At 49.9% G+C, this 10,000-nt stretch overlaps 1 protein-coding gene across 1 annotated transcript in view; it reads left to right on the forward strand.

Annotated features, from left to right (window-relative positions):
• Window positions 1-10,000, forward strand: part of ctnnd2b (catenin (cadherin-associated protein), delta 2b) — a gene marked incomplete at both ends in the record, with an annotated part of 70,457 nt that overhangs the window by 18,862 nt on the left and 41,595 nt on the right. The window contains 4 exons of the mRNA XM_084458328.1: window positions 4,958-5,115; window positions 5,233-5,791; window positions 8,483-8,626; window positions 9,296-9,605. Of these exons, the coding sequence (XP_084314454.1) occupies window positions 4,958-5,115; window positions 5,233-5,791; window positions 8,483-8,626; window positions 9,296-9,605 (1,171 nt within the window). The remainder of the gene's footprint in view (window positions 1-4,957; window positions 5,116-5,232; window positions 5,792-8,482; window positions 8,627-9,295; window positions 9,606-10,000) is intronic.

The raw sequence follows: 10,000 nt of genomic DNA on the forward strand, positions 1-10,000 counted from the left end.
AATACGAGGTGAACCGCCTATGAAGAGCCGGGAGGAGGGAGGGACAACGACTGAAGGTCTCAAATCAAGCTGCCGACCGCGTTCCGGTCTTTTCTCTCCGGCCCCTCTGCGTTCAGGCTGCTTTTCAGGCCCCTCCCTAATGCCCCCCCCCCCCGCGCCCCCCCTCTTAATGTGATCCAGGCGATGTTATTCATCTCTGCATAAAAGCCACCAGGAGAGTAGTGCCTGTCAGGGCCCAGGCGGCGCATGTCAGGGGGTTTGATATGGAAATGATACCTCGCACGCTCTGGAGCGCCTAGCGTAGGAGTGCAGCCATTTTAAATCAGCAGCTACAAAAGCAATCACCCTCATTCACTCTGGAGCAGGGAGGTTTTTAGGTGGAAACAGAGAGGTTGCACAGGCGACACGTGACCTCTTGTGTGTTTGTGTGTGTGTTTGTGTGTGTGTGTATGCCCCCCCTCTCCGGCGGTGTGCAGTAAAAATATATTCTCGATGAAATATTCAAATGTGTTGATAGGAAATGCAGGGTTCACGGGAGATGGATAAAAGCATCGCTCTGACTAGATCTGAAAATACACTGAGCCCACACACACACACACACTCTCTCTCTCTCTCAGAGACACACACACATGTACACACGCACACACAGGCCGATCGACAACTGTATCACACACACACACACACACACACACACACCACGAATGCCAACTAAGAGGCCTTCTCCCGGTGTGTCCTGTTGGATTGATGATCTATTTATGACCTGCTCATTTCCTTAAACGCTCCGCTGCACATTTGAAACCGCCAGAGGTGACGATTTCTCGCAGGGTTACATCAGATTAATGTCACATGTTGAATAATACGGTCACCAATTAGACAGGCCACTAGAGCCACTCACATCGTACTGCAGATTGTGTGTGCGTGCAGGTCTTCTTCACATTTTAATATTCTCTTTGAATGTGTTTTTATATTTGCAATTAAATAAAAAGAAACTAGTTGTGTCTGAACTATGGAATCGACTACGCCCGATGCTAGCTAATGTTAGCAAGTCCCAGCTAATCTGTGAGCCCACTATAAACTCCAGTTGTGAATTTAAGACAGTCTACAAAAGAGAGAGGTGTTTGAGGTAGTCTATAGCAGAGAGAGGTGTTTGAGGTAGTCTATAGCAGAGAGAGGTGTTTGAGGTAGTCTATAGCAGAGAGAGGTGTTTGAGGTAGTCTATAGCAGAGAGAGGTGTTTGAGGTAGTCTATAGCAGAGAGAGGTGATTAAGGTAGTCTATAGCAGAGAGAGGTGTTTGAGGTAGTCTATAGCAGAGGGGTGTTTGAGGTAGTCTATAGCAGAGAGGTGTTTGAGGTAGTCTATAGCAGAGAGGTGTTTGAGGTAGTCTATAGCAGAGAGAGGTGTTTGAGGTAGTCTATAGCAGAGAGAGGTGTTTGAGGTAGTCTATAGCAGAGAGGTGTTTGAGGTAGTCTATAGCAGAGAGGTGTTTGAGGTAGTCTATAGCAGAGAGAGGTGTTTGAGGTAGTCTATAGCAGAGAGAGGTGTTTGAGGTAGTCTATAGCAGAGAGAGGTGTTTGAGGTAGTCTATAGCAGAGAGAGGTGTTTGAGGTAGTCTATAGCAGAGAGGTGTTTGAGGTAGTCTATAGCAGAAAGAGGTGTTTTAGGTAGTCTATAGCAGAGAGATGTGTTTGAGGTAGTCTATAGCAGAGAGATGTGTTTGAGGTAGTCTATAGCAGAGAGGTGTTTTAGGTAGTCTATAGCAGAGAGGTGTTTGAGGTAGTCTATAGCAGAGAGGTGTTTGAGGTAGTCTATAGCAGAGAGAGGTGTTTGAGGTAGTCTATAGCAGAGAGAGGTGTTTGAGGTAGTCTATAGCAGAGAGGTGTTTGAGGTAGTCTATAGCAGAGAGAGGTGTTTGAGGTAGTCTATAGCAGAGAGAGGTGTTTGAGGTAGTCTATAGCAGAGAGAGGTGTTTGAGGTAGTCTATAGCAGAGAGGTGTTTGAGGTAGTCTATAGCAGAGAGAGGTGTTTGAGGTAGTCTATAGCAGAGAGAGGTGTTTGAGGTAGTCTATAACAGAGAGGTGTTTGAGGTAGTCTATAGCAGAGAGGTGTTTGAGGTAGTCTATAGCAGAGAGGTGTGTGAGGTAGTCTATAGCAGAGAGAGGTGTTTGAGGTAGTCTATAGCAGAGAGAGGTGTTTGAGGTAGTCTATAGCAGAGAGAGGTGTTTGAGGTAGTCTATAGCAGAGAGAGGTGTTTGAGGTAGTCTATAGCAGAGAGAGGTGTTTGAGGTAGTCTATAGCAGAGAGGTGTTTGAGGTAGTCTATAGCAGAGAGGTGTTTGAGGTAGTCTATAGCAGAGAGAGGTGTTTGAGGTAGTCTATAGCAGAGAGGTGTTTGAGGTAGTCTATAGCAGAGAGGGGTGTTTGAGGTAGTCTATAGCAGAGAGAGGTGTGTGAGGTAGTCTATAGCAGAGAGGTGTTTGAGGTAGTCTATAGCAGAGAGGTGTTTGAGGTAGTCTATAGCAGAGAGGTGTTTGAGGTAGTCTATAGCAGAGAGGTGTTTGAGGTAGTCTATAGCAGAGAGAGGTGTTTGAGGTAGTCTATAGCAGAGAGAGGTGTTTGAGGTAGTCTATAGCAGAGAGAGGTGTTTGAGGTAGTCTATAGCAGAGAGGTGTTTGAGGTAGTCTATAGCAGAGAGAGGTGTTTGAGGAAGTCTATAGCAGAGAGAGGTGTTTGAGGAAGTCTATAGCAGAGAGGTGTTTGAGGTAGTCTATAGCAGAGAGAGGTGTTTGAGGTAGTCTATAGCAGAGAGAGGTGTTTGAGGTAGTCTATAGCAGAGAGAGGTGTTTGAGGTAGTCTATAGCAGAGAGAGGTGTTTGAGGTAGTCTATAGCAGAGAGAGGTGTTTGAGGTAGTCTATAGCAGAGAGAGGTGTTTGAGGTAGTCTATAGCAGAGAGGTGTTGGAGGTAGTCTATAGCAGAGAGGTGTTTGAGGTAGTCTATAGCAGAGAGAGGTGTTTGAGGTAGTCTATAGCAGAGAGAGGTGTTTGAGGTAGTCTATAGCAGAGAGAGGTGTTTGAGGTAGTCTATAGCAGAGAGAGGTGTTTGAGGTAGTCTATAGCAGAGAGAGGTGTGTGAGGTAGTCTATAGCAGAGAGAGGTGTTTGAGGTAGTCTATAGCAGAGAGAGGTGTTTGAGGTAGTCTATAGCAGAGAGAGGTGTTTGAGGTAGTCTATAGCAGAGAGGTGTTTGAGGTAGTCTATAGCAGAGAGAGGTGTTTGAGGTAGTCTATAGCAGAGAGGTGTTTGAGGTAGTCTATAGCAGAGAGAGGTGTTTGAGGTAGTCTATAGCAGAGAGAGGTGTTTGAGGTAGTCTATAGCAGAGAGGTGTTTGAGGTAGTCTATAGCAGAGAGAGGTGTTTGAGGTAGTCTATAGCAGAGAGGTGTTTGAGGTAGTCTATAGCAGAGAGAGGTGTTTGAGGTAGTCTATAGCAGAGAGAGGTGTTTGAGGTAGTCTATAGCAGAGAGAGGTGTTTGAGGTAGTCTATAGCAGATAGAGGTGTTTGAGGTAGTCTATAGCAGAGAGGTGTTTGAGGTAGTCTATAGCAGAGAGGGTGTTTGAGGTAGTCTATAGCAGAGAGGGTGTTTGAGGTAGTCTATAGCAGAGAGGGTGTTTGAGGTAGTCTATAGCAGAGAGAGGTGTTTGAGGTAGTCTATAGCAGAGAGAGGTGTTTCAGGTAGTCTATAGCAGAGAGAGGTGTTTGAGGTAGTCTATAGCAGAGAGAGGTGTTTGAGGTAGTCTATAGCAGAGAGAGGTGTTTGAGGTAGTCTATAGCAGAGAGAGGTGTTTGAGGTAGTCTATAGCAGAGAGAGGTGTTTGAGGTAGTCTATAGCAGAGAGGTGTTTGAGGTAGTCTATAGCAGAGAGGTGTTTGAGGTAGTCTATAGCAGAGAGAGGTGTTTGAGGTAGTCTATAGCAGAGAGAGGTGTTGGAGGTAGTCTATAGCAGAGAGAGGTGTTTGAGGTAGTCTATAGCAGAGAGAGGTGTTTGAGGTAGTCTATAGCAGAGAGAGGTGTTTGAGGTAGTCTATAGCAGAGAGAGGTATAGTCAGTCAGAGGAGTATTGCCTTACGGACTTGGCTGAATGCGGTCAGAGTCAGAAACAGATACAGACTGGAAACAGCACGACTAACAGCTATATATATACAGTAATAGCTAGTGTGTATCATCCGTGAATATCACACACTGTAACCGTGCCGTACTACATGAATAATATATCTTATTTCAGCTGGTGTTCAGAGAGTTTGAATTCCTTTAGATTGTCAGCCATGACAATTTTCATTTTCAAGACCTCCATTTATATGCTCGAAGCACTGAGGTCTCCCTCGTTTACGGCGAGTTTACACAGAGACGCGGAAATCGACCAAACAAACGCGACGTAGCGTAGCGAAGGCGTGCGGGAACCCCCAGCGGATGTAGACGCGACGCCGGCCGCCGCGCGGAGCATCGATCCGTCTGGCGGGGGTCGTGCGAGGGTTGGGCAGGTGAGAGTGTCGGGGGTCCGTGCGCCGCGGCCGGTCAGTCGGACGGGGGGGGGGGGGTTTCCGGCCTCCGCTCTGGCTGGCCTCATTCCGCTCCAGCAGAGCTCTGTGACTCCTAGTTCCCACCTTATGAATTATGCATGACGCCTCCCTTCAGAGAGAGAGGGGGCGAGGGAGGGGGGGGGGGGGCGGAGCTAGGGAGATGGGAGAGATGTAGAACGACTGCGCTAGAGAAAAGAGAGAGCGAGAGAGCGAGGAGGGAGAGAGAGACGTGAGGGATGGACGGAGGGGGAGGAAGAAGAGTGAGTTGAAGAGACCGAGGGACACGGGGGACAGAGAGGACACCGAGGCAGAGAGGGACGTAGCCGTTCTCAGTCTCAGTCCTTTGCTTTTTTTTTCTCTCTATTGCCCCCTTGCTCTCACCAGGACAAGGCCTGCTATCCCAGAGTGCACTGCAGCTAAACAATCAGGAAGGAGCGCTCGCTTATTCGGCGGGCTACCACAGCAACCAGGCCCTGGCCCTCGGCGAGCAGGCCACGCCCCGCGGCGGTCAGGTGGGAGGGGCCGTCCACAGCTACAACCAGGTGTGTTTACGCGCACACACACACACACACACACACACACACACACACAGATGCCGAAGATGGCAGGAGCTCTTTGACGGGCCCGAAATACTTTGACGGGCTCCTCCCGTCCCCTAGGTGACGTCGAACCGGGCGGCGGCGGCGGCGGCGGCTCAGATGGCGGCCGGCGACTCCTCCTCCCAGTCCCGCGACTCCTTCACCCCCAGCCACGCCAGCGCCTTCCACCTGCCCGACGGACCGGCGCCGCCCGAGCCCTCCGTGTACTACTCCTGCGCCACCCTGCCCGCCCAGCGGGTCAGCTCCCCTCTCTCCATGCAGGCCGTGGGCTCCCCCGCCAAGCTCCAGAGGCTGGGCTCGTCCGCCGACGTGCCCAGCTACGCCACCCTCCAGCGGGTCTCCTCGCCCAAGCAGTCCCCCAGCCGGCTGGCCAAGTCCTACAGCACCAGCTCGCCCATCAACAGCCTGTCTGGCCTGGGGCCGCCCCCCTCCCTGTCCCCGCTCCACGTGGGGGCGGGCGGCGGGGCTGGCTCCTCCCCCCACCGCCAGTTCAGCTCCGGGGTGGGCAGCTATGCCACGCTGTCGCCCACCAAGCGCGTGCTGCACTCGGGCGACGGGTACAAGATCTCCCACGAGCTGTACGCTAACGCAACGCTGCAGAGGCCCGGCAGCCTGGCAGGTGGGGATCCACGCTCCGGCCGGAGGGGGGGGGGGGGGGTACGGAGAGATGAGCGCACGGGGGAGGGGGTAGAGATGGACGTGGTAGGGTGGATGATGAGATGGAGGTAGAGATGGATGTAGAGATGGAGGTAGAGATGGATGTAGAGATGGATGTAGAGATAGATGTAGAGATGGAGGTAGAGATGGAGGTAGTAGAGATGGATGTAGAGATTGAGGTAGAGCTGGAGGTGGTAGAGATGGATGTAGTAGGGTGGATGTAGAGATGGAGGTAGAGATGGAGGTAGAGATGGATGTAGAGATGGATGTAGAGATGGATGTAGAGATGGATGTAGTAGGGTGGATGTAGAGATGGATGTAGAGATAGATGTAGAGATGGATGTAGAGATGGATGTAGAGATGGATGTAGAGATGGATGTAGAGAAGGGTGTAGAGATGGATTTAGAGATGGATGTAGAGATGGATGTTGAGATGGATGTAGAGATGGATGCAGAGATGGATGCAGTAGAGATGGATGTAGAGATGGAGGTAGAGATGGATGTAGAGATGGAGGTAGAGATGGAGGTAGAGATGGATGTAGAGATGGATGTAGAGATGATGTAGAGATGGATGTAGAGATGGATGTAGAGATGGAGGTAGAGATGGATGTAGAGATGGATGTAGAGATGATGTAGAGATGGAGGTAGAGATGGATGTAGAGATGGAGGTAGAGATGGATGTAGAGATGGATGTAGAGATGGATGTAGAGATGGATGTAGAGATGGATGTAGAGATGGAGGTAGAGATGATGTAGAGATGGATGTAGAGATGGAGGTAGAGATGGATGAAGGGATGGAGGTAGAGATGGAGGTAGAGATGGATGTAGAGATGGATGTAGAGATGGAGGTAGAGATGGATGTAGAGATGGAGGTAGAGATGGATGTAGAGATGGAGGTAGTAGGGTGGATGTAGAGATGGATGTAGAGATGGATGTAGAGATAGATGTAGAGATGGATGTAGAGATGGAGGTAGAGATGGAGGTAGAGATGGATGTAGAGATGGATGTAGAGATGGATGTAGAGAAGGATATAGAGATGGATGTAGAGATGGATGTAGAGAAGGATGTAGAGATGGATGTAGAGATGGATGTAGAGATGGATGTAGAGAAGAATGTAGAGATGGATGTAGAGATGGATGCAGTAGGGTGGATGTAGAGATGGAGGTAGAGATGGAGGTAGAGATGGATGTAGAGATGGATGTAGAGATGGATGTAGAGATGGATGTAGAGATAGATGTAGAGATGGATGTAGAGATGGAGGTAGAGATGGATGTAGAGAAGGATGTAGAGATGGAGGTAGAGATGGATGTAGAGATAGATGTAGAGATGGAGGTAGAGATGGATGTAGAGATGGAGGTAGTAGGGTGGATGTAGAGATGGAGGTAGAGATGGATGTAGAGATGGAGGTAGAGATGGATGTAGAGATGGAGGTAGTAGGGTGGATGTAGAGATGGAGGTAGAGATGGATGCAGTAGAGATGGATGTAGAGATGGAGGTGGTAGGGTGGATGTTGAGATGGAGGTAGAGATGGATGTAGAGATGGAGGTAGAGATGGATGTAGAGATGGATGTAGAGATGGATGTAGGGAATGGTGTAGAGATGGATGTAGAGATGGATGTAGAGATGGATGTAGAGATGGATGTAGAGATGGAGGTAGAGATGGAGGTAGAGATGGGTGTAGAGATGGATGTAGAGAAGGATGTAGAGATGGATGTAGAGATGGATGTAGAGATGGGTGTAGAGATGGATGTAGAGATGGAGGTTGTAGGGTGGATGTAGAGATGGATGTAGAGATGGATGTAGAGATGGATGTAGAGAGGGATGTAGAGATGGATGTAGAGATGGAGGTTGTAGGGTGGATGTAGAGATGGATGTAGAGATGGAGGTAGAGATGGATGTAGAGATGGAGGTAGAGATGGATGTAGAGATGGATGTAGAGATGGATGCAGTAGAGATGGATGTAGAGATGGAGGTAGAGATGGATGTAGAGATGGAGGTAGAGATGGATGTAGAGATGGATGTAGAGATGGATGTAGAGATGGAGGTATAGATGGATGTAGAGATGGATGTAGAGATGGATGTAGAGAAGGATGTAGAGAAGGATGTAGAGATGGATGTAGAGATGGATGTAGAGATGGATGTAGAGATGGATGTAGAGATGGATGTAGAGAAGGATGTAGAGAAGGATGTAGAGATGGATGTAGAGATGGATGTAGAGAAGGATGTAGAGATGGAGGTGGTAGGGTGGATGTAGAGATGGAGGTAGATATGGATGTAGAGATGGAGGTAGAGATGGATGTAGAGATGGATGTAGAGATGGATGTAGAGATGGATGTAGAGATGGAGGTAGTAGGGTGGATGTAGAGATGGATGTAGAGATGGGTGTAGATTGATTTAGATACCCTGGCATGTGTTCCCAAAGTATCAAGCTCACCCAAAATGATGAATCTAGCACATTTACAATTGACAATAATAAAATGACGGCGACACCTGTAGAGTGCTGTTGATATGGCACGTTGTGACTAAGGGATCAGCCGTCTTTGTGGACTAGTAACTGATAGCGGCTATATAATCGGAGTATTGACAGTATTGATTGGTCCTATCCAAGCCATGACATGTCCTGTGTCTTATGTGTTAATCTGTTGTGTCTCATAGGTTCCAGAGGGTCCTATAGTAGTCAACACAGCCACCTGGGTTCCGAACTCAGGCCCTTGCAGTCCCCTGAACACCACATCGACCCCATCTACGAGGACAGGGTCTACCAGAAGCCCTCGCTCAGGGGCCTCAACCAGGGACAAGGTAGGTCTGCCCCTGCTCTCTGCACGGGGACAACCTGTACATCACACTAGGGACAGGGGAGGCCTGCCCCTGCTCTCTGCACGGGGACAACCTGTACATCCCACTAGGGACAGGGGAGGTCTGCCCCTGCTCTCTGCACGGGGACAACCTGTACATCCCACTAGGGACAGGGGCGGTCTGTTCAGCGAGCACATTAGCAGGTTTATTACCTCATCACAACGTTCATTTCTCAGTTCAGGTATGCAAATCCGATTAGGTTCAGGATGCAATTTGTTTCCCAGTCACAGTTCATTAGGTAAATAGACAGGAGACATAAATTAGTCGTAATTAATCTCACGGTAATTTTTCTCGATGTGTTTGAAATGGAGGCATAAACCGCCATGGTCAAACAACACACACTATGATGATAAAAAATAATAATACTGTATATTGTCACCTTACACAAGACTCCATTGTTGTAGCACCTCAGGGCAGCGCTGGGTCTGAAATGTATTCGACTGCGTGTCCTTACTGTGACTTTGCTTCCATCCTCTTCCACCCCCTCCCCCCCTCCCTCTCTCCCTCTCGTATTCTTCTCTGGTGTCGGTGGTCGTGCATTGCTCTCCCACTCTGTGTGTGTGTGTGTGTGTGTGTAACTGTGTCGCATGCACTCGCTCCCCACCTCCCCAGTGAACCGACTTTGTGACGAGGTCGTGACCTTTCTGCTCTGCCCCTCCCACTACCCCCTTGACCCCGCCGTAGCCCCGCCCTCCCCCGGCGTTGACCCCATACCCCTGCAGCGCACGGGCAGCCAGAACGCCACGGGGACCTACCAGAGGGCCAGCTTCGCCACCGGCGCCGGCGACTACGGCAACCCGTACCGCACGCTCCAGTTCTGCCCGTCCACCGAGTCGCCCTACAGCAAGTCGGGCCCCGCCCTCCCGCCCGAGGCGGCGCTGGCTCGCTCTCCGTCCGTCGACAGCATCCAGAAGGACCCCAGGTCAGTCACGATATAACCAGACCCCAGGTCAGTCAGGACATCACGAGAACGTAGGTCGGTCATGACATAACCAGACCCCAGGTCAGTCACGATGTAAACAGACCCCAGGTCAGTCATGACATAACCCCACCCCAGGTCAGTCACGATATAACCAGACCCCAGGTCAGTTACGACATGACTCACCCCAGGTCAGTCACGATATAACCAGACCCCAGGTCAGTTACGACATGACTCACCCCAGGTGAGTCACGATATAACCAGACCCCAGGTCAGTCACGACATAACTCACCCCAGGTGAGTCACGAAATAACCAGACCCCAGGTCAGTCACGATATAACCAGACCCCAGGTCAGTCACGACATAACTCACCCCAGTTCAGTCACGATATAACCAGA

The sequence above is a fragment of the Borostomias antarcticus genome (assembly GCF_949987555.1).
Source record: "Borostomias antarcticus genome assembly, chromosome: 24".
Taxonomy (NCBI): domain Eukaryota; kingdom Metazoa; phylum Chordata; class Actinopteri; order Stomiiformes; family Stomiidae; genus Borostomias; species Borostomias antarcticus.